Source organism: Macrotis lagotis, chromosome 7 (assembly GCF_037893015.1).
Source record: "Macrotis lagotis isolate mMagLag1 chromosome 7, bilby.v1.9.chrom.fasta, whole genome shotgun sequence".
NCBI classification, from domain to species: Eukaryota; Metazoa; Chordata; class Mammalia; order Peramelemorphia; family Peramelidae; genus Macrotis; species Macrotis lagotis.
In genome coordinates, this window is record NC_133664.1 from 109,938,856 (window position 1) to 109,964,258 (window position 25,403).

Consider the following 25,403-nt stretch of genomic DNA (forward strand, 5'->3'; position numbering starts at 1 on the left):
AGCACTGGGCTTGGAGTCAGAAAGTCCTGAATTTAAATTCAGCCTCAAATACTGACTAGCTGGGCAGGTCATTTAATCTGTGTTTCCATCTCAGTTTCCTCAACTACTTCACCTATTTCCCAGGATTATTGTGAATATCAAATGAGATAATATTTGTAAAATATTTAGCATAGTATCTGGCATATATTAGATGATAAATAAAAACCCTTTCCTTCTTTTTTAGAATGCCATAGATGAATGGATCATTTTACATTCTCATTAATAGAATAAATAATACCATTTGTTTGTCATTTTTTCCCTAGGTAGTGTTGGGTCCCACAGTCTTATTTGATTTATAAACAAAGAAGAACTTCACTATGGTGTTTTAGAAAGGCTACTAACTGTTGGGAGCCAGGAATCTTATTTAATATTCTTCAAATCCTAGACCTAATTCTGCCATCAATTTGGACAAGCTCTTAATTCTTCAGGTTTATAGTTTGCTCAGCTGTAAAATGAATTTGGATTAGATGACTTCAAGGTCCCCTTCAGCTCCAAATCTATAATCCTAGGACTGTGACATTTAATTTGGGATTATGTCACCTTCTGGCATAGCCTTCTCAGTAATTAACTATCTGTAAGGTCCCTTTTAGCTCTAATATTCTGTGCCTTATAAATTACCATAGCATTATTGGTGGGTGAAAATAGGTCTGCTGGGGTGGCTAGGTGTTGCAGTGGACAAAGCACCGGCCCTTGAGTCAGGAGTACCTGGGTTCAAATCTGGTCTCAGACACTTAATAATTACCTAGCTGTGTGGCCTTGGGAAAGCCACTTAACCCCATTTGCCTTGCAAAAACCTAAAAAAAAATAGGTCTGCCTATTTCCATTAAAGCACATTCTGGGCAAAGAAAAATAATTCTCTTTGATCCAACTACTGGGAAATGCCCCCCCACTCCTGCGGGTTGGGAATTCCTAGAATATGGCTTCATAATTGTGGCCTAGCAGGCTGATTACTATGAGTCAGGCCATGATTCCCAAATTTATCTCTACAATTATTTAGTAGTCTCTACAATCTAATAATATTACAATATAGTTATAATATAATACATCATTATAACATTCATTCTTTGTCCCTTCCATTTGGGTATTTAGCATAAACTTGTTGCATACTAATAGTAAGCAACAGTTTGAAGGGTCAGAAAGGGAGAAAAGTCTTAAGAGGACTCATGGTAACAAAATCCACCTCTCTTATGCTTATTTCCATTTAATTATTTCATAAGTACTATCTCTGGGGGTTTTGAATCACCAGTTCTTTCTTAGAATCAAGAAATATTGGAGCTGGATGAGACCTCAGAGCATATCTACTTCAATTTACTCTTTTTTTCCAGTTGAAACATAAATTACTCCAGGTGGAGTAATTTGCTCAAGGTTTTACAGTGGACAAAGTACAGACAAGACTTTGATAATCCCAACTCCTAGGTGGGTTTTGGTCTACCCTATGGGATACTTCAGAACCACTTTCATTTTCCCAGTTACTTAACAAAACCCAATATTTAAGGAAGAAAGAGGCATGATTTGAATTGATGACTTTTGGGGTTAAAAGTTTGATTGCTATATTTAAAAATATGTAATTTTATGTATAAAATTATGTTTATAATTTTACTGGAATGATAGAGTCATATTTTAAAGATCTGGTAATGTAACATCAGGATTAAGTACAATAAATCCAGATATTAATCATCATGTTTTTATTAGCTTTCTGAACTTGAATTAGGCTTGTGGGTATTTATCTTATTGCTAGAATTTTAAGGGTGGCTGGGTGGCACAGTGGATAGAACACTGGCCCTGGAGTCAGGAGGACCTGAGTTCAAATTCAGCCTCAGATACTTAATAATTACATAGCTGTGTAATCTTGGACAAGTCACTTAACCCCATTGCCTTGCCAAAAAAAACCACCCAAAACAAAGCAGAATTTTAGTTATTAAGATTTTGCTTACTTCACACTTCCTAGATGTATAGTAGAGAGATAGCTTTTTACATAGTCAAAATCCTCCAACTCTTCTAAAAATATGAACGAATGTTGGTGGTTTTACATGCATCCCCAGACCCATAGATATTTATTTAATTGATTCATTTAATTTTCATCTTACCAATAGAAGTCTGAGGTAGGATTTGAATTCGGGTGTTCCTGGTTCCATGTCAAAAAAGTCTATCCACTGTTTCACCTAGCTTCCCCAATACTAAGTCAGTTCTCTGCTTTAGCTCACATTGTACATTGTACCCATGGAGACAACAGTTTTCTTTATGTATTGGTTCTTCTTTAAAACTATATCTTGGGGGCGGCTAGGTGGTGTAGTGGATAAAGCACCCGGCCTGGAGTCAGGAGTACCTGGGTTCAAATCCGGTCTCAGACACCTAATAATTACCTAGCTGTGTGGCCTTGGGCAAGCCACTTGACCCCATTTGCCTTACAAAAACCTAAAAAAACAAGCAAGTAAACAAACAAACTATATTTTGGAGACTTCCAGGGACTGCTACAGTAAATTCCCAGAGTCTTTGTTACTCAATTTCAGAAAAGACAGACAAGATGATCTCTTTCTAAGTCTTACATCCTTTCTATGATTCTAGTTCCAATTTGACACCTCAGGAGACATCATCTTTTCCTTCACATGATGGGACAAGAATCCTCCCACTTATTATCCCATTCTTCCTGCTCAATTATGAAGTGATTTAACTCTGTCAAAACTGAATGGTAGAGGATTACATTCAAATGACCTAAGCAGAATCCCTGAAATAAAGCAAAACTTCATTTATTATTTTATTTATATTTGCTACATGCATACATAAAATATTCTCTTCCCTCTTCTGGGCCTCCTTTAATAAAATTGTTATATAATGGAGATTTAAGTTTACTTGGTTTTCTTTCCAATTCCAGAATTTTCTTTGAGTGAGCTAGGTAAATAAATTTCTATTATTAGAGTTTTTTTTTCTAATAAGGACTTTGATTCTGACCCATAATATAAAAAAATCAGTATTTGCTGAACTTAATGGTAATAAAAAAATCCCTTTCTTTAAATATGTCCTATAATGTTGCTTCCCCATGCCTATTCTGACTGAACTTTCTCTTGATTCTTACAAAAGAATGATGTAGCATACAGTAGTTTTATGATTCTTTTATTGTAAGCTGTTGTTATCATTGTTATTATTATTAATTGGGTTGGGATTTTTTCCTATCAGTGTAAAAACTTCATTCTCATCCTATTGATTTTAATTTTACTCAATTTTATTTTTTGAGGCAATTGGAGTTAAGTGATTTGCCCTGAGTCATGCAGTTTGTAACTGTTCAAAGCCAGATTTGAACCCAATGCCTCCTGACTCCAGGGGCTGGTGCTCTATCCTCTGTACCATCTAGCTGTCCCTTACTTTAATTTAAAAAAGAAAAAGATAAAAAGTCCACAGTACAAGACATTCTGGAAAATAGAAAAAAAAAGTTGACTATGGCAGATGGACCTGGTCAAGACATGGCTACTACTGCTACTTTAGAAGGCATGGAAAACTTATAGAAGATAAGGGTCTAATCTATTTGCTCCATGCCCTCAGGATATATTTTCATCTCTTTCAAGTTAGGACATTACATTAGGAATAATAGCACTGGATTCTTCTTGTAATATCTCATTCTCATCAATACCATAACCTGGCTCAATCATGTAGCAAACTCAGAAGATGTCTAGAGGTCCTCAAGGGAGAAGTCAAAGGAGACAAAGTCTTTCTTAAAGATTGGCACTACCAAGTCTTTTGTAGCCTTGTTAATCTTGCTAGCCTCAGCCTTTTGCAGGGGAGTCTCCAAATTGGCAGGGTCTTCATTGAACTCCAGGTCAGCTTCTTAGCCACTGGGGAATTGTCTCTCAATGTCTTTGCCTTCAGTGAAACAGAACAAAGATACAAACCAATTAGAGATTGGCACTTTTTCAATTGTCTTATCCAGAATTTTTTTTACTAGCTTGCATGGGTTCTCAAATTTTGCCTTCCTCACCTCCATTCCCCCCCCCCCCTTTTCTTCTTTGTCCTCTGGGAATTCAAACTTTTCTTTGGTCACAGAGAAAAGAATCTTCTCATCAAATTCCTTTTGCTGGTGTTGGTTTACAATATTCATGAATATAGTCAATTGTCAATATGTAGGGAATGCTAACTAAATAAAAGGACAGTAATTCTCAGAAGTTCCTGAGGAATTCCTTCCTAAAGTGGTTCTTGGTATTCTTCACTGGTAGAACAGACGATCTGAACTGAAATCAAATGGATTTCTTTCTTTTTTCCTCCAGTAACCAAGGTGAGGGGAGCCGGCAAGGTGCTTTCACTTCTGCAATCCCTCCCTCCTGGGAGAAATCAGCTGTGCCAGATGTTGGCTATAAGGTATTTACTTTACTGCTATTTGATGTATTTTCCTCTCTTGCTTTCCTTTCCAGATTTCCCTTTGTCATTTTTTATTTTGCAATTGTATTTCATTATAGTCATATACCATAGTTTGTTCTGTCAGTCCTCAACTGATGGACTCTCTCCATTAGCTTCTAGTTCTTTACAATAATTAAAAATATTCATATTGAGGACTGACTGAACAAATTATTAGCCCCTTTACAGAGTTCCCTACAATGATAGAATTCTGATGAGGGAAGTCAAGAAAAAGTCACACTGAGTCATTTTTCTAACACAGAGAATTTTAGAAAGATAGAAAGAGAAGTCAGTGGATACCAGGGTTGGGGGCTTGCTGGTATCACAGCTCAGAAGCAGAAACAACACAACAGGTTGGCAGACAGTGGACTGTGTGGCAGTGACCCCAATGATAAGGAGTCACCAAGTACACGAGGGCAGTAAGGAAACAGAACATCTGAACTGAAAGAAATGCCAAGGAATCCTGTACAAACACTGAAAGTAGGTAAGGGGGATATTGGACAACTCTGTTGAATATTATCTAGTTCTGAGTCATAACTCCAGGGTGGGGAGGACTGGTGACTGTCATGAGGGAGCAGGAATTCTACCTGAGTAAGGATCAAGGAGCAAATTTAAGAACTATGACTATGTAGTTCTATGTCCAGGAACAGTTCTGACCTTCAGCCCTATACATAAACTTGCAATAGAATCAACTAAAACTAAGGGGGAACCAGCATTCAGTCTCTGTGAACTGCAGTACTCCTCAGTGGGCTATCTGTGATTGAGTTGAGCAGCAGTCTATAGAAGCATAGCCATCACACATATTGTAAAAGAAAATATAGACCAAAAAAATAGAGAGACTGAAAAAATAAGTGAAAAATAGGATCCTTCAATTGTCATTCAGTCTCTAGCAGTTCTTTCTTTGGAGATGATAACTTTTTTTGGTAGGAAATATTATTTTATTTATTTATTTTGCCAACTTCATGCAGTTTTTTTTTAGGATTTTGCAAGGCAAGTGGGGTTAAGTGGCTTGCCCAAGGCCGCACAGCTAGGTAATTATTAAGTGTCTGAGGCCAGTTTTGAACTCAGGTAATCCTGACTCCAAGGCCAGTGCTCTATCCACTGTACCACCTAGCCACCCCCTGCAGTTTTCAACAATTATTTTTTACCAGGTTTTGAGTTTTACGTTTTTTTCCCTCCCTCCTTCTCTTCTCCCCTCCCTCTGACAGAAAGCAATCTAATATTGGATATATATATATATAATTTTCATTTTTCATTGTGAAATTGTCTTGGGTACTTATATTGCTGAGAATAGTCATTCACAGTTGATCATCCTACAATATTTTTAAAATTTTATTTATTTAAGGCCTTAGGGTTAAGAGTGACTTGCCCAAGGTCACACAGCTAGACAATTATTAAGTGTCTGAGGCAGGATTTGATCTCAGGTCCTCCTGAGTCCAGTGCCACCTAGCTGCCCCTGATCATCCTACAATATTGATGTTATAGTGTACAAAGTTTTCCTAGTTCTGCTCACAATCTTGCATCATTAATTAATATGTTTTTCCATGTTTTTCTGAAAGCATCCTGCTTGTCATTTCTTATGGCACATTTCCATTACAGTCATATACCATAACTTGTTTGACCATTCCCCAATTGAAAGGAATTCCCTCTATTTCCAATTCTAGCCACCACCACAAAAACTTCTATAAATATTTTTGTATATATGGGTCCTTTTCCCTTTTTTATGATCTCTCTGGGATATAGACCTAGTAGTGGTATTGTTGGATCAGAGGGTCTGCATAGTTTTATAACCCTTTGGGTATAGTTTCAAATTGCTCTCCAGAGTAGATTAGTTCACAGTTCCACTGAAAGTGTTGACCAATCTGATACATGTGAGTTGGTAGCTCACAAGTGTTTTAATTTACATTTCTTTAATAGCATTTTGAACATTTTTATATGACTATAGACAGCTTTGATTTCTTCATCTGGAACCACTGTTAATATTCTTTGACCATTTATCAGCTGGAATATGGCTTTTACTATTATAAATTTGACTTATTTCTCTATATATATTGAGAAATTAAACCTTTATCAGAGACAGTATGTATAAAATATTTCCCCTAGCTTTCTGCTTTCCTTTTAATCTTTGTTGCATTGATTTGGTTTGTGCAAAAACTTTCTAACAATATAATCAAAATTATTCATTTTACATCTTTTCCTTCTTTTTTTTGCCTTTTTTTGCAAGGCAATGGGGTTAAGTGACTTGTCCAAGGCCACACAGCTAGGCAATTATTAAGTGTCTGAGGCCAGATTTGAATTCAAGTCTTGACCCCAGGACCCATGTTCTATCCACCATTTTACATATTTTAATGCTCTCTGTCTCCTGTTTGATTATAAATGTTTCCCTTATCAATATATATGGCAGGTAAACTATTCCATAGTCTCCCTATTTGCTTATGGTATTTACCCTATATGTCTAAACCTTGTACAGATTTTTATTTTATCTTAGTAAATCATGTAAGATGTTAGTCTGTACCTAGTTTCTGACATACTATTTTCCACTTTTCCCAGCAGTTTTTGTCAGATAGTGTGTTGTGTCCCAAAAGGTTGGGTATATGGGTTTATCAAACATTAGATTGGGGCAGCTAGGTGGTGCAGTGGATAAAGCACCAGTCCTGGAGTCAGGAGTACCTGGGTTCAAATCCGGTCTCAGACACTTAATAATTACCTATCTGTGTGGCCTTGGGGAAGCCACTTAACCCCATTTGCCTTGCAAAAACCTAAAAGAAAAAAAATAAATATTTAACAAACATTCGATTACTGTGGACATTTACTATTTGGTATCTATTCCACTGTGGTAATCTATTCCATGGATCCATTACTACTGTTTCTTAACTAGTACCAGAATGCTTTGATGATTATTACTTTATAATATAGTTTGAGATCTGGTCTGGCTAAGCTACCTTTCTTCACTTTTTTTTCATTAATTCCCTTGATATTATTACTTTTTGTTCTTCCAGATGAATTTTGTTTTATTTTTCTAGCTCTACAAAATGTTTTTTTGGTAGTTGATATGACACTGCATAGGTAATTAATTTGAATAGAATTGTCATTTTTATTATATTGACTTGGGCCTACCCATGAGAAAATAATATTTCTCCAATTGTTTGAATCTGACTTAGTGTGAAAAGTGTTTTGTAATTATATTCAGATAGTTCCAGGATTTGTCTTGGCAGATAGACTCCCAAGAGTTTTATATTGTCTACAGTTATTTTAAATTGATTTTTTCTATCTATTGCTGCTGGATTTTGATGGCAATATATAAAAGAGCTGATAAGTTATGTGAGTTTATTTATATCCTATGATTTGCTAAAGTTGTTAATTATCTCAAGTAGTTTTTAGTTAACTATCTACAAAGAGAAAGAGTTTTGTTTCCTTACCAAGGTGCAATTTTAATGAGACCTCTCTATGCCTATGCCTTTTGCCCATATAGCTGGTGATGCTCCATGAAACCTCTAAAGAATTTAATGATGTCAAGAGCCAATTTGAAAAGACAATGAGAGGTTTTTTCATCCAACGCATCCAGAGGATTCAGAATTTGGCCCTTTGGCAAGTCTTCCAATGGTTTGTCCCATTTCCTATTATTCTGTGATTTTCTTTGGGTCACTTGAATTAGGCAAACCTAGAATTTAGTAGTCAAGAAACCTTGTAGAATTTAGTAGTCAAGAAACCTTGTAGGATTTAATAGTCAAGAATACAAATAATATAAGCAAGAGTACAATTATATAAGAAATAAAAATTATTCATTTATTATTATCTCTTTAGAGTTATTAAACAAGCTGCTTAGTACTTATTAAATTGCTTTGGGCCTCAGTTTGCTCATTTTCAAAATGGAAAAATAACATCTGACTCACTAAACCCATTTGATTTGTGTGGCTATTAAAGAGATTCTCTGGTGCTGTTTGTACTAAGCTATGGACAGGATCTGTGGAATCTCCTTCCACCAAAGCGTTCTTTAGATCTAATTGAGAACAATTAAACCAGAGACATATCTATTTGTGTTTGTTTAGGTTATTGACAATATGTACACATACTCATACTATATACAGATCTACTAGATGTAAGAATTGCCAATCCAAACTATTAATTAAATGCTTTAATTAAAAATTAATTAAATTCATTTATATGCATGGTATCATGCTACCTTTTGAGGGTAAAAGTTAAAATAAAAAAACGCCTGGCTTCAAGAGGCTTAGGTGACTTATAATTTAGCTCTTTGTTCTCTCAGAAGAAACAAATGTGCCATACTTCATATAGTCCCCACTCCCTATTCTTTTTTTTTTTTTTTAGGTTTTTGCTAGGCAATGGGGTTAAGTGGCTTGCCCAAGGCCACATAGCTAGGTAATTATTAAGCGAATTCAGGTCCTCCTGACTCCAGGGCTGGTGCTCTATCCACTGTGCCACCTAGCTGCTCCTCTTACTCCCTATTCTTGCTTTTCATTCTTCACTTTGTGCATTTTGCTCACAACCCCAATTACTATGGGAAATGAAAATGGTCTGCTGCCAGAGACAGTATGGCCCCAGGCCAGAGAAGTGGCAGTAGGAGTGATGAATCAGAGCCAGTTAAACTTGATACTGGAAAGATTTTTCTGAAACACTGATAACCCCACTACTCTGAATAGCCAGTTACTAAATGAAGACAAAGGAGAATTTTCTAAATAGCTCTTTTGTTCAATAAACTACGAATTCTCAATTATGCTTCTTTTCTCTAGTATTCCAGTTGCACTTTGCTATACTGTATAGGGTTTTAAATCTTACTAATCAAAGAATATCTTAGATATGAAACTTCTTGGTTAACTGTGAATGCTATATAACTATTATGAACATTATTAGGGTCATAATGATGCCTCCTTTAATAATAATAATAATAACTAGCATTTATTATATTTATTATTACAAGTGCTATCATTTGTAATTATGCTTAGCAATTTAAAAATATCTCACTTGGTTCTCACAACCTTGCAGTCCTGGGGCTATTATTGTCTTCCTTTTGCAGTTGAGGAAAATTTCATTGTGATGGGGAGGAGGAGCATGATGATGATGATAATGATAATGATAATGATGGTAGTTTACTCCTTCCTGACTGAATTAGAAAAACAAAAATATATCTATACAAGAATACACTCTAGAGTAGATTTTTATCTTGAAATTTGGCCAAACCATTAAGTGAATGTGTCATTTTAAATCTTGCCAAGGCCTCAAATAGAATTTTCAGTGACTAAAAGCTTCCATATTGTTCTTTAGGCAGAAAGATCAGATGAAAAAGGTGAATGGCGGGAAGGATGTGGATGAACGACATCTATTTCATGGAACAAAATACATTCATTTGAATGACATCTGTAGTCATAACTTTGATTGGAGGATCTGTGGGACCCATGCAACAGTCTATGGCAAAGGTTTGTGTGTCAATGTCTCTAACTTTCTTGTGGGTATCTTTGTATTTGTAATGAGTTTGTATAGGGAGGAAGTGATGTGGTTTGGGGTTAACTATATGTTGGTTTGTGTACTGACAATTTGCATCCTTAACAGTTTAGTAGTGGTGATATCTTTTTTTCAGCATTCTGTTTAATGCCTAGATAATTTCCTGAAACATTTCCTTTTTACTGCTTTATCCTGTTTTTACTTCAATGAACTCTTAAGAGAAGTAGAATTAATATTATTAATAATTGTGTAAAGGTATAGAATTATTATCATTATCCAAAATTTAAATTTGGTGCCTAAAGAATGTTTTATTGTTTTATCTCCATTTCTTTTTCTAAGATATACCAGTTTTTATTTCCCTGTTTCAAAGACCTTCAGATCACTTAGGGTCAAGCTCCAAGTCAAAGAAAGAATCACTCAGAGTGCCTTTCACACCAGTTTTGAAACTAAGACTCATTGACAAAGTATACACACTGAACACTCATTACTGTCTCTCAGAGACACATGGCCCATAGATATACAAAGACAGACCCAGCATTGGGTTCTACTGCAAAAGAAGGGGCTTATTGAGTAAGGAAGAGCAGGTGCTGGCTTCCAAGCTTTTGTCTGCTCCCTCTGCCTAGCTGCCTCATTTCTATGGGGTTTGGATTGCACTAGGGAATAGGATCCTCAAGATTGGATAGTTTTGAGAGGACAGAGAAGAATATCTGAGGGAGTAGTAGGGAGCAGAAATAAAAATAAAGAGTGAAAAATATAAAATGAAGGGGGAAAAGGTATATATAGAAGAAAGGACTCCAAAAGGAAGATGGGAAGAAAATACAGGAAGTCTTTTCTTAAGATATCTTCTTTTTGGGGGTTGCTAGGTGGAGCAGTGGAGAGAGCACAGGCCCTGGAATCAGGAGGACCTGAGTTTGAATCTGACCTCAGACACTAAATAATTACCTAGCTGTATGGCCTTGGGCAAGTCACTTAACCCCATTGCCTTGCAAAAACCTTAAAAAAAAAGACATCTTTTTATGAAGGTTTGTAATTTCCTTCCTTGTATCCATGTAGTAAGGAGATGCAATTTCATTAGTGATTTCAGTACCCTATTTGGAGTTTTCTTGACAAAGATATTGAAATAGTTTGCCATTTCCTTCTCTAGTTTAGTTATAGATCTAGAAACTGAAGCAAATGGTGTTAAAGTGAATTGCCTAGGGTCACACAGCTAGTAAGTGTCAGAGACTACATTTGAACTCAGATCTTCTGTCTTCTTGGTTGTTATTCTATCTATGCCACCATACAGGCCCCCCCATCACTGGCCCCCAAAGACCTCATTGAGAGAGATATAAAGTGGAGGTGCTGTTCTAACTGTTCATTGCCTTGTCAGGCCTCAGTCATCTTCAATTTATGAATCAATAGATAGGTATTAGGAAATTCCTTGATGCCCTGAGGGATTAAGTCTCTAGCCAGGAATGTCAAAGGTGGGATTTGAACCCTAAGTCTTCTTCCAAATGCAGTGTATATCATTGTATAGCAGTGGTTCTCAAAGTTATTCTGTTCTCATAAATTCTCTCCCACTGTCTGAACCCAGAGAGAGCTCCCCTCTTTTAGGTCAGTGTATCAGAGAATTCATTTCCATATTAAGCATTTTGAAATGTTGAGTTGTCATGGGAATGTATATCTCTACATCTGAATAGAACTGTGTGCAAAATATCTCTAGATAAAGTTGTAGCAGATTCAATATAGGAAGGGCAGAGACTTTCCTTTGGTTTCAGGAAATTCCCATTTTCTAATTCCCAGTTTTCCTTTTTTCTGCTTGCTCCTAGGAAGCTACTTTGCAAGAGATGCAAGTTATTCTCACAATTACTCAGAGTCTGAGACCAATGTCAAAATAATGTTCCTGGCTCGAGTCCTAGTTGGAGTTTTCACTCAAGGAGATTCAAAATATGTCCGGCCACCAATGCGCCAGGGTACACAGAATACCTTTTATGACAGCTGTGTCAATAACACATTGGATCCCACCATATTTGTGATCTTTGAAAAGCACCAGATTTACCCAGAATATGTCATAGAGTACACAGAGAAGAGTAAACAGTGCACCATTAGTTAAGACAAAAAATTCACTGTTTCCTCAATTCCATAATTTTGTGTGTGTGTATGTGTGTGTGTGCCTGTGTGTGTGAATAGTATCAAAGTAGCTTTTTTTACCTTCCTGTTTTTAAGGAAAGCAGTGATCATCTGGGAGAGCAGTTACTCAGAACCGTGTTGTAAAAGTCTTTTGTAGCAAATATGTTTATGAAAAATCATATGTAATATAATTTCCAGAAATAGAATTCCATCTTAAATGCACCCAAGGAGCTCACTATTTAAAGGTATGTGGCATTGGATCATGATACAAAGAAAAGAACAATAACAAACCTTTGAAGTACAAAAATCATAACCTAATTTATCTGTTTTCAAAGTTTGGATTTTCATGTGGAAAATTTTCTTAAAATGGAGGGGTTTTTTTATTTTTGTCTTTTAGCAAGTGCACTGGGGAAGGGAACCTCTTTTAGTTACTCTCCATTATTTTGAAGAATATGAGAGTCACGGATGGGGAGGATAGACAACTATAATGAATCGTAACAGGCAATGTGCTAAGTGCTAAGTGCTTAGGATACAAAGAAAAGTAGAAGACAATCTCTCCTCTCAAGTTCAAATGGGGAAACCAGATGCAAACAACTGTATAAATCAGCTATATAGCTGATAAATTGGAAATAACCAAATGAGGAAAGGCACTAGAATTAAAGAGAATCAGAAAAGACTTCTAGCAGGTATGTTTTTAGTCGGGACTTCAAGGAAGCCAGAATAGAGATGAGGATGGAGAGCATTCTAGAAATGGGAGACAGAGAAAACTCCTGGAGCTGAGAGGTAGTGTCTTGTTTATGGAATTCCAAAGTGGCTAGTGTCACTGGACTGAAGAGTATATGGGAGGGAGAAGTGAGGTAATAAGGTATAAGAAGACTGAGGTAGGAGGCAGCCAAGTTATGAAGGACTTTGATTGCCAAATTGTATTTGTACTTTGCATTTCATCCTAGAGGTAATAGAGTGACTGGAATTTATTGTTGTCCCAATGGAGGTGACATTTTGGCTTGGTGTTTTAGGAAAATCACCCATCTGAGATCAATGTATTGTGACTGATGTCCTGGCTCAAATTCTGATTAGATTTTCACTCAAGGAGATTCAAAATATGTCTGGCCACCAATGCAACTTTTACAGCTGAATGTAGAATGGACTGGAGAGGAACATCTTGTAACAGGCAAAATGATCAGCAAATTTGTGCAATATGTAAGATGTGGAAAGCCTGGATGATAGCAGTATCAGAGGAGAGGGATATACTAAGAAGATGTTATAAAGGTAAAATAAAGCTTTAGCAACATCTTAGAAGTGGAGGGTGAAAGAGTGAAGAGCCAACAATGACACCTAGATTTTTGAGCCTAGGTGAGGGAGGATAGTGGTTTGCTTGATATTAATAGGGAACTTTAGGAAGGGGAAGAAGTTTTTGGAGGGAAAAACAATGAATTCCATTTTGGACACATAGAATTTAAGATGTTTACAGGACATCTAGTTCAAGATTTCTAATAGTTAATTGAAGAGTCAAGACTAGGGGTCAATAGAGAGATTAAGGTTGGATAGGTAGATTTAATTATTGAATCCCCAAAATAAGATTCCCAAGTGAAATTATATAGAGGGAGAAAAGAAGAAGGCCCATGACAACCCTGTTGGTACATCCAGGGTTAGCTGGATTAGTTAGAAACAACACTAAGAAAGGGAAGTAAGATAGGTGGGACAGAATAGTGTCACCAGAAAAACTAGAGAAAAGAAAGTATTAAAGAGGAGATGGAGATTGTGTCAAAGACTGCACAGAGGTCAACAAGGATGACGACTGAGAAAAAGTCCAAAGATCAGGCAATTAAGAAATCAGTAAATTTGGAGAGATCAGTTTTGGTTTAATGATAAAGTCAGAAGCTAGACTTACAGAAAGTTAAGAAGTGAGAGGGATGAAATGGCAGCACCTATTTTAGACAACCTTCTCAATGTTTAACTAAAAAAGTCAGGAGAGATGTAGGATGAGAATCAGTGGAAATGAATAGATTAAGCAAGTTTCTTTGAGTATGGACAAGACATAAGCATGCAGTAGGGATGCATCCAATAATGGGGGAGATTAAAGACAAGTGAGATGATGGAGTTGATAGAAGGGGTAATCTTCTAAAAGTAGATGGATTGGAACAGAATCACTTGTGCATCAAGAAAACTTTGCATTGACAAGAAGGCTGCCTCTTAATATGAAATGGGGGTGAAAGAGAAAATAGTGACAGATGGCAACTGGGTGATGAGGAGCAAGAGAGAAGAGGGAGATATTGGCAAATGGCCTCAATCTTTTTTCAGTAAATAAGTCTTTCTTTCCTACTTCTCTACCTGGCTAACCTTACTTACATTTCAGCCTGTTTATGTATTTGCTCCATGCCTAAATTTGGAATTAAAGTGAAAATGTTGGGAAAAAGCCAGAGTTAAGATGTTGGGAGCAGCTATGCTAGAATTCAGTGCCTGCTAAATACAATGACATATCTATTACTTATAATAGGACACTAATTTATTCCTTCAGCTACCCTATCATGACTACTGGGAAATGGATAATGGGCTATATTTTTTGAAAAATCCTTTATAAGTCTTGCTTCAAAAAATCAGTTCTTCAGTTGTTGAGATAAATAATGTTATTTGGCGATATCCTACCTATCAATACAACTTTATTTAGGAATATATCACTTGCCCGAAAAGGGGAAATTTAAGAAATCACATCTAAACACCATTCTTTCACCCAAACCTAGCTTCCACTAACATTTTTTTTCAAATTATTTTATGAATATTATCCACAATTTGTTCTTTAGCCAATGAAAGCTTACTTTAACATTTTTTAATTTTTAAAAATGCTTTTATTGATCTTTTTTTTAGATTTTTTTTTCAAGGCAATGGGGTTAAGTGGCTTGCCCAAGGCCACATGGCTAGGTAATTATTAAGTGTCTGAGGTCCGATTTAAACCCAGGTACTCCTGACTCCAAGGCCAGTGCTCTATTCACTGTGCCACATAGCCGCCCCCTTTTATTGATCTTTTCAAGCTAACCAAACTGGTGTTTAACCTATGAATGACTGGAGCTGAACTGAGTAAACAGAAGTTTGATTTCAAAGTGAGAGAAATGATTTGTAAGCAGGACTAGGCTCATGTGCCAGGGTCCTGCCCCTAGTGAGGGGATCTGCTTTAGTGGGACCAGAACCTTGATTTATATACATGTGGCTATACAAAGAGTCAAATAAGTGTAGCAACAGTAGTGAGGCATAACAACAACAGTGAGGAAAAGTTGTCTAGTGACAAAAAGTTCATTCATAGCAGGACTTCAAATCTGGGTCTGTTGGTACTTGTCCAAGTTCAGGAGTCATCGGTTTTGTGATTTAGTTGCAGCAATATTTATCCAGAGTGTAAATGGAAAGGATTGCTGTTAAACTAAACTCAGAGTTCAGCTTGCTTGCTGGGTCTTAGCTCTGGAAAAGTGTGTCTCCTAATAGTGTCTTGACAATATAATATCATATATACCCACGATCTGATCCTTTCATTAGTATAGTTTTCAGCCCATCTACTTTTCTTCATTCTGTCTGATTTTTATGTTTCCCCAAAGATCCCCCATACTGGATTTCTCAGTGTTCTGAAGGCCTGTCTCTGGTCTGTCCCCTTGTCATCCCTAACTTTCAGTATATGATACTTCCTATTCCATACATACGTTTAATTCTAGAATGATATCCTTATGTCACTTATTTCATGCATGTCATTTTACTGAATGTAGTACAGTCTTTTTATGCTCACCATGGGTCTCTCCATTGCTTTCTTAATCTTTATTATTCAGGTGGCATTTCAAGTTTTAAAAATGTACAGTATCAAAGGGGGAAAAATCAATATTAAAAAGATAGCCTTTTTGTTGCAAATAGCTTGGGATCATTGAAAGCACTGGGAAATTTTACAACCTTCATTTTATTTCCTAATCAATTCTATGCTCAGTTTATAGACTATATGCAGTCCCTGACTTAGATAAAACAGCAATGCATTATCTTACTGGATTGTTCCCATCTGTATGCTATAGTCTGGAAAATGGACATTTTTATTCATATTTTTTCCTGAATGGATTGTTAAGTCCATCCCTTTTAAAAACCCATGCATCTCTTTGAGGAGGGAATCATGTAATATTTTTGGGCTTGATGCATCTCACAAAAATTGCAGGAACATCATTCATCATAGGAACATCTGGAGAACCTAAACTGACCATAGTTCACTTGGACTTTGAAGGGTATCTTCCATGACACTAGTGATGATCTTCAATATATATTTCCATGTTTAATGGATTCCTTGATATTAATTATCTGAAGGTCAGTAATGAACAGTTATTAGCACTGTGGTTACATTAATTAAGAAATCTTTTCTAATCCTTATATATTATGAGATTCGTAAGATTCTACAATCCTAGACTAAGGTCTGAAGAGAGCTTGGATGCCATACAAACCAAACTCCTCATTTTGCAGATAAAATGTAGACAGGTTAAGTGACTTGTCTAGAATCACACAGGTGATAAAGGTCAGAGCTTTGATTTTAATTCTTGTCCTCTCTTTGTAAATGTAACTCTCTCTCTAATATACTGTGTTGTCTACCTCTCTTCCTTATTGGAAGAAATCCAATAAGAAAGTTTTCATATTAAATAGAACTGAAACTTCTGAATAATCTATCAGCTTTTAGTCTTTTATTTCTTTAATGAACCATTTTAAACTTTTTAAATATTTACTTTATTTATGTCCTTTTTTGATATATCAGTGTCATTTCCCTGTTCCCCAGGACTACCTTCTTGGAATAAATAAGTATAGTCAAACAAAATGACTCAATAAATCGGCCATATGAAAATATACGCCTTGTTCTACACCTGTAGTTTACCACCCCTCTGCCAAGAAATAGCAGGCAGAGCTCTCTGACTACTATTGTCATCAAAATTATTCTTATTTGCTTTATTCAATTTATATTATTAAATATATGTTTCAAAATACTTTCCATCATTCCATTCATATTAAAGCCACTGAGTATCAAAGCATATAGATTGACTTTGGTGGGAGGATCTTTTTAAGGTCTATCCTCTGTAAAAAGGTAATAGTATATAACTTGTGTATAAACTGCAATTGTCTTCATGTTGGTCTTTTGGTTATAGCTAATTGTGAGCACTGAAAGACAACTTTTCCCTAAAATTATGTTTCCTGTTATTTTTAGTCTATGTAGCAAAGCTAACTTGATCAGCTCCTTTGTTTGCCTGTGAGACATCCTTTCATTCATTGTAACTTTGTTTTCTGGATTTATAGATAGATGATCAATACTGATGGTTTGGTTCTTGCAGTATTATGACAGCATCATTGGGCAAAGATTTTACATTTAGAATACCAATAATCAAATTAATCTTAGAAAAATCTAAAAACTATGATTCTTAGCCACTTTCTGCCACGGTAATGGGGCAGCAGAAGGGGAGGGGCTACGTAGAACCAAGTGCCTTTTTAAATTTTCCTTTGTTTCATGGGGACATAATTTCATAGCCAAAGAATGTCATTACCTAATTGCCAACCTACTGGTGATGAGCCTCCCTGCGCTTAGCAGAGTTGTTCCTTGGACAGCAGACTGAGTTCATGACCATATTTGAAGCTGCTTTGATTTTCTCTTCCCATATAGTCTTTGCAAACCCAGGTTTACTTTCATATTAGAATAAAGTAGTCAAGTAGGACTTTGTGGTAGATTGTTGATGGTTATTAATATTATTCATAGGCATGTCTGTAACTATGAATTAGCAGTTAATACATTGTATTTTTATTTTGTCTTATGTGCATGTGGCTAATTGTTTTGAAGTAATTGATTCTGCCTTGATTGGCATGTTTCTCCATGAATGTATATTTTCTGAGTCTGGCATTCTGATGTGAAATACATGAATATGTGAAAACATAATGTTCTTTCTTGTCTAAAAAATAATCCAATCAAAGTTGAAGATTTTATTGAATTAAACTATTAGTCCTGAAAAGAGAAAACGAAATAGAATTATGATTGTTTGTTCTCCAGGGATAGCATCCTGATCCTTTTAACATATTTTTAATCTTTCTTTGTATGTAAACTATGTCTTGAGGTCATTTTGAAAAATAAGTTGGTTGTGTAACACATTATATCAATTGTTAACATGAATGATGCAAATGAATGAATTAAAATGCATTTTTAAGGGCTTACTTTGTGCAAAGTACTGTCTAAGCTCTGGGGATACAAGTAGAAAAGCAAAATAATTCTTGCTCTCAAGAAACTTAGAATCTAATTGAAAAAGACAACATATGCAGAATGTTTCAGGTGTAAGTCAGATAGAAGGGCTCAGTGGGACAATTGGGTTTCAGCTGCAAAACAGAAGATAATCCATCATCTTTGTGGTCATTTTCCATTGATAAAACCATATCTATTTCTAAAGTGAAACCATTTAATGGATCTACTATAATCTGGGTTTATTTATTTGTTTTAAAAGCCATGACTTTTTTGGCATTCATTCAGATTTTTTGGATCGAAGATTTCCTCTCTGCTCTATCAACGCTTAGCAAAGTCTCTTTTTAGGAGGTAGCTGATGGTATCTCCTAAAGGCACAGAGACAGATAAACACCAAGTATGTTGTAAATGGTAAATACCAAATATGTCTATATTCTAGACATTGTTAGTTGGGATGGAAGCAAAGGAATACATTTACTTGGTTTTGTATTTAAATTACTGCCTGTTATGATACATAAACACATGGAATACCTACTTGATATCCCTCAAAGTCAGTTTTTTCCTGGCTTTAAATTTTGTAATGCATTTTTTCTTTGTGTTCTTTTCCTGTTGTTAGTCAGTTGATAGGAATAGCTATTTTGCAATGTACATTTGCAATGTTTGTTTGGAATCATCTGAATAGCCCAGTTACCTGAAAATGAGACATAGTTTGGTGATGACTTGGCACTGGATTATAGCCAAAACCCCAGTTCTAAACTTTAGGTCAATCACTATAAATTTGATGTTTCGCATTGCCAGGCAAGCCAATAAGACTTGTGCTAGCTCAGAATTGACCTTTATTTTGTGTAAAAATTTCCAGAAACAAGAAAATAAAAAGAATTCACTACAGAGTAATATAAATCAAAGGATAAATCCATAATTTAGATATACTATTACTTTAAATTTGCCTGATGAGGGGAGGCATGAGGGGAAAAAAACAGGCTTCGGGATCTGATCCTGTCCCTTACCTCTACAACCATAGGTAAGTCATTCAACTTTTTTTTTTTTGGCCTCATCCCTAAAATGAGAAGGTTGCATTAGCCAGATGACTGTTGAGGTCTTTTCCAGTCATCCCATGAATAGGGCACTGGACAAGTCAGGAAGACCTGAAGTGGAATCCTACCTCAGACACCTATTAACTGTGGGATCTTAGGCAAGTCACTTCAACTCTCTCAGCCTCAGTTTCTCTATCTGTAAAATGGGGCTAATAATGAGGCACCTACCTCATAGGGTTGTTGTATGGATCAAATGAGACAAGCATAAAGTGCTTTGCAAACCTTAAAGTGCTATATAAATTTTACTTCTTATTAAATCTGTGAAATAAACCATGAAATTTTATATTGTGTTGCATACATGTAGAGAGTAATGGACCTAACTTTTCGCAACAATCATAAGTATCATATAAGTCGATCTATACTGATTTTTTTCTGTCTTTTTTTCTTTAAAAAATACAATTTGTTACGTGGGATGGCTCTCTGGGGGGGTCACTGAGGGGAAGGAAAGTAATGGTGGAGATAAATATGATCATGTAAAGAAATAAGAAGTCAATAAAAACATTTAAAAAGTCAACTTGTTCTACATTTTCCTTAAAATCTGAAGCTATCAATTTAAGGTCTGCATCTTCTTAATTTTCTGTAAAGAACCTTGATTCACTGTACTTAACACATTTATTTCCTTGTTCAATGATTAGCATTTATTTGACTATGCTAGCTATCTTCCTTGAAGATTTACTTGTGCTCTCACTTGCAGTACATAAGTATTAACTTGGCTCATATAATCTTCATCCCATCTGACAATCAAGACATATCAAAAGTTAATTCCTTTGCCTTTAGGGGAATGTTATGAAAATATTCTTATCTGGAGGTCATCTCTCCCACAAAATGGCAAGACTACTGCACCTTTGCATTATTTCCTTCTTAAAAAGATACTTTCGGGGACAGCCAGGTGGCGAAGTGGATAGAGCACTGGTCTTGGAGTCAGAAGGACCTGAGTTCAAATGTGATCTCAGATACTTAATAATTACATAATTATGTGACCTTAGGCAAGTCACTCAACCCCATTGCCTTGCAAACAAACAAACAAACAAACAAAGATACTTTCCTGGTCCCAGAATCTCATGAAAGTCCAAGGATTAAAAGGAAGGAGGAAATACTTCTCAGGGTGTCACTCTTAGGAGTTTATAATGTTGAAATAGATAGACAAGAAAATTGAGGAAACTGAGGCAGACAAAGGTTAAGTGCCTGGGGTCATACAGATAGTAAAGGTATGAGGCTGGATTTGAACTCGAATCGTCTGACTAGCTTTTAACATTTGATCATATGCAAGTTGGAGTTCTAAATGTCAGGTAGTAAGAATAACTACTATTGACTCTGAGTTATCCTAATGAGAATTCTTTCTTTCCATGTCTTAGGAGTGCTACCCAACTAGTTTTGAATTTGAGTGTTTTTTTTTCCTTCTAGTAACATCATTTATATAATATAATCAATCTTATTGTTGCCCATTTCTAACACTGTTTTCTTTGAAGTAACTATACCCTACAAAGTTGTTTCCCTAAGCTCCCATGTTTCCAGACACAGACAAGTTTGGTGTGTAGCAGGGATATTGCTGATGTGATGTAGGAACAAAGCCTTAGGATCATAGATCTAGGTTCACTCATTTTACAGATGAAGAACCTGAGGATCAGAAAGGTTAAGTACCTTACTCAAGATCACACAGGTAGTAAGTAGTTAATTTAGGAACTGAACCTGGACTTTCTGATTCTAAATTCAGTCATTTTTATATTCACTTAAACATATTCAATAGTTGGGGCTAGAGACAGGGAATGTACCTTTTCTATTCAGAACTTCCCTACCCAACCACTAATGTAAATATTATCATTCCCACATTAGAGAAGAGGTAGTAGATTTGGAAAGGTTTGGTGATTTGCCAAAGGTTCCACACCGGTGGATTTGCCCTTAGGTCACTAAACATCAGGGTAGAACTACACCAAGCTGTCTGATTTATACATCTCACTCAAGTTTCTTTCCCTGTTAACTACACTGGACTGAATGTTCTTTCTGGTCCCAATAGCCTATTAATTTGGCATACCTCCAAAATGTGATCTCTCTGGAAAGAAAAAAAAGGTATAATATACTGTGAAAATTAAGAATACTTCCTCCTATCCTCTGTACTCCTAGTTGCCTAAGAGTCAGAGACCTCAAGAAAATAACATCCCTTGTTAACAGATTTTTGTCTATGTTTCCAGCACTAGTTTCTGCCCAGACTTAGAGTTGTGCTCATTTCCTAGAGGGCAACAAGAGTTTTGCCCTGGTGTGGTACAGTCTCTTTGAGTTTATGGAATTTATTCAGGTTCAGCAATTCTTAAATTGCCTTCCATGTCAGCAAATTTATAAGGTGACTGATTTTTGTTCTTTTCAAAGTAGTCTCCTTAGATTGACAGCAGGATCCTGGCCTGAAAAACTGCTAGCTCTCCAGAATGTTTGCAGGGCCCATGCTAGCTTTAATCTTTATGCCAGAGGCAGCATGGTTTAGTATGGTTGAAGGAGTACTGAAGCAAGTCAGGAGAATCAGGTCCCAACTCCATTCATCCTGCTGCTGTATTCCATCCTCCCTGAAAATGTTTATCGATCTCCCCTACCCCCATCCCCATAAAACAAGTTGTCTGTAGCATTTCGTTGCAATGCCAAAGCATTGGGTAAAATGCCTTAGTGAGAATTGAAATACTTTTTGATGTAATATACATAAATGCTGATGATTTGTGTAGATTCATTTTATATCCTGCAACTTTGTGGAAAATATTGAGATGATTGAGTTAATTGTTTGAATTAAAGAACATTATAGAGTTCTTTCATTTAATTATTGCAAAAAGCAATAATTTTATTTCCTCTTGGTAGTGATAGCAGTTGGGCTTTTCCACAGAGATTTCTCCCTCTCCAAAGGGTGTTATTCATTCTTATACCTCTAGAGCAAAGGGAATCTGAGAAATTCTTTTTGTTTTTTTAAAAAAATAATTCTCATAATTATTTCTATATTAATTGGTTTCCTATCTAATCCTATTATTTAATTTCATGTATTTCAAAAAATATTTATTTTGAAGTTTCACCAGGCTAACAAAGGGGTTCATGGCACTAGAAAGGTCAAGCACATTTACTTTAAAGCACAGTCTATGGAATCTAGGCAAATGCAGAATTGTTAGTTGAAAACTTGCAGCCTTGGAAGTTGGGATGTTGAATTCTGAAACTTTCCTTTCTTTGATAAAAAGTAAATACTTCATTTTTGTTGAGGTGAGAAAAGGAAGACTATTTGGATCTATAGATTTTTTTCCCCAAATTAACACTGTTTGGTCCAGATGTAGGCTATATATTCTCTTAAGTCTGAACTACAAAACCTGAGTGAGGACTATAATATTCACAGCATAGTATACCTAGGTTTTTTTCTTTTCAGAGAATTCATATTAGGGATAAACCATAATCCTAGCTATGGCACATAGTGGGATCAGAGTTTTGTAGTAAGATAAGTGATATTTGTCTGTGCAAAGATATATGATATGATCCTTGAAAATCTTAAGCCTAGGGGCAGCTAGGTGGTACAGTGGATAGAGAGAGCAGCAGCCCTGGAGTCAGAAAGACCTGGGCTCAAATCAGACCCCAAACACTTAATAATTACCTAGCTGTGTGACCTTGGGCAAGTCACTTAACCCCATTGCCTTGCAAAACCCCCCCAAAAACTTAAGCCTAATTAGTGAAATGAGTCATAAATATGAAAAGTGAAATAACAATTCAAGATCTCAAGGCCATCAAGAAATAGCAGGAGGCAGTACCTGTCCAGGGAATGGCAGAAGCAATAAATCCTGAGTTTGGAGGATTGAGGTAATATTTGAAGCCTTACTAAGAAGTGATGCATAAGGGAACAGAACAAAAAAATTATGCAATAAACACATTGTAATGAAAGATTTAAGAATTCTGATCAATGAAACAATCAATCACAATTCCAGAGGGTTGATGATAAAGTATGCTATCCCATTCCCTGACAAAGAGATGATGAACTCAAGATACAGGGTAAAACCATTTATTTTTTGACATGGCAATTGTGAAAATTCTTGACCATGTGTATTTGTTATAAGGTTTTTTTTATTTTAGTGGGGGAAGGTGGCAAAGAAAATAAATTCTTGTTAAATGAAAGAAGTAAAAGAAAAAGAAAAAGAAGTGGTGTTCAGTAAGGAGCAATGCATGCTTGCTATGGTAAAAGAATCCCAGGATGTTGAATCTGGAAGGGAGCACAGAGGTTATTATTTATCTAATGCAATCATTTTACACATGAGGATGCTTATTTTTTTTTTTTTTTTTTTTTAGTTTTGCAAGGCAATGGGCTTAAGTGGCTTGCCCAAGGCCACACAGCTAGGTAATAGATGTCTGTGGCCACATTTGAACTCCTGACTCCAGGGCCTGTGCTCTATCCACTGGACCACCTAGCCGCCCTGAGGATGCTTATTTCAAAGAGGTAAAAGATTATTGAAACTGCAAAATACCTGACCGGCTCCAGAACTCAGGTCTGCTGAATATGCCTCGAATGAAAATTATGTTAATCTGCTCAATGAAAGGTATTCTCTCGATAGGTCTGTATAAGATGTGAGAACTCTCTTAGGTTTTATGCAGAGATATTGGAGCATTTAGGGTCCTGCAACTTTCAGTCATCCCAACTACCAGTGTGTTTACAATTCACTCCCCCAAATTCTTATTTTGGGTGTCTTAGGATTTATGCAGAGATATTGGAGCATTTAGGGTCCTGCAACTTTCAGTCATCCCAACTACCAGTGTGTTTACGATTCACTCCCCCAAATTCTTATTTTGGGTGCCCCCAAGGAGAGGAGCACACCAGTTTTCGGGGGGGGGTGCTAGAGAAGAGGATCCCAGGGTGGGAAGAGATCAGGCGGGGCGCCAGAATCTCCGGGTCTGTCGGGGCCCCCTGAAAGCGGCGGGTCCCATTTTCTTGCTTCCAGCCCGGCTCTGAAATGCTGGGGGGCTGAGGAGAGTCGGGGCGAGGGTTCCAAGGGGCCTTGCCCGGCGGCGCGGGGGGCTTCTCGGGGAGGGGCGCGGCCTCGCCGGGTTTTCCGCAGCGCGGGTCCCCCCCGCTTCTCTCCACACCCCGCGGGGGGGCGGGGGCGGGGCGCAGGCGCGCGCGGGCCGGCTTCCTCTCGAGCACGCGCCCGCGCGCCCGCCCGCCCACTCCCTCCGTCGCGCTCCGGGGCCGCGCCCGCGGGGGGGGGCGGGAGCGGGAGCGCGCGGGGCGGGGCGCCGAGCGGCGGAGCCGCCGCAGCGCAGCCGCGCCCCTCCCCCGTCCTCGCGGCGCGGCGGGGGCGCGGGCCGGCCCGGAGGAGGAGGAGCGGCCCCGCGCCGCGCCGCCAGCCCCGGCCCTCGCGTCCGGCCTCCGCGCCGGCCCGCTATGCCGGGGGCGCGGCGCTGACCGCCGGGGCTCGGCCATGGACGGGCGCGGCCTCGCCCGCCGCCCCGCGCTGCGGCCCGCGGCGCTGGTGCTGCTGCTGCTGACGCTGCCGGCCCGCTGCGCCGCAGGTAAGGACCCGCCCGCCGGCCACGGCCGGGCCCCGGCCCCGGCTCCCGCCGCACAAAGAGCGCGGCGCCCGGCTTCGGAGCACGCGGGGGCCGGGGGGCGGCTCGGTTTTATTGCCCTCGCGTGTTCTCTTGGCCCTTCCGGACCGCTCAGCCGCGCCTCCAGCCCCAAACGCCAGCCCTCGGGGGGCCGCGAGGGGCAAGGCGGGAGCACCTGGCTGCCGCGGGGCCGGCCGGGGCACAGAAAGCGGGCGCTGCCTGCTTCGCCGAACTTCGGCTGCTGCGCGGGGCTGACGAGAAGAGGGCGGAATCGCCAGCTCCCCCTCCGACGCTCCGCACGGATGCCCGGTCCGAAAGGAGCCTCCACCGTGACATTTGTAGCTCCGGCTTTTTGATTTTACGGACGAAGCCGCAGGGACCCCGGCGAGTGCAGTCGCGGCTCGTGCTCCACGGGCTTGCCCAGCGCCCCTAGAGATAATGAACTTTTGCCTTTTAATCAGTTTCTTTTGTTGTGAAATCACACTCGTCTTTAAAATGTGTCCATCCCCTATCCCCACTCGAGAGGCATCCTTTCTAGGAAAATT

General features: G+C 38.0%; 2 protein-coding genes across 3 annotated transcripts in view; both read left to right on the forward strand.

Annotated features, from left to right (window-relative positions):
* LOC141492881 (protein mono-ADP-ribosyltransferase PARP12-like) overlaps positions 1-19,846 on the forward strand; it is a 91,191-nt gene extending 71,345 nt beyond the window's left edge. Inside the window, exons 10-13 of the mRNA XM_074193587.1 lie at positions 4,296-4,386; positions 7,895-8,025; positions 9,706-9,857; positions 11,691-19,846. Coding sequence (XP_074049688.1) covers positions 4,296-4,386; positions 7,895-8,025; positions 9,706-9,857; positions 11,691-11,974 — 658 coding nt within the window. The 3' untranslated portion in view covers positions 11,975-19,846. The remainder of the gene's footprint in view (positions 1-4,295; positions 4,387-7,894; positions 8,026-9,705; positions 9,858-11,690) is intronic.
* Positions 19,847-24,700: 4,854 nt separating this feature from the next.
* The window catches only part of KIAA1549 (KIAA1549 ortholog), a 180,503-nt gene continuing 179,800 nt past the window's right edge, over positions 24,701-25,403 (forward strand). For both annotated transcript variants that reach the window (XM_074193588.1, XM_074193589.1), the window contains exon 1: positions 24,701-24,822. In XM_074193588.1, coding sequence (XP_074049689.1) covers positions 24,732-24,822 — 91 coding nt within the window. In that variant the 5' untranslated portion in view covers positions 24,701-24,731. The remainder of the gene's footprint in view (positions 24,823-25,403) is intronic.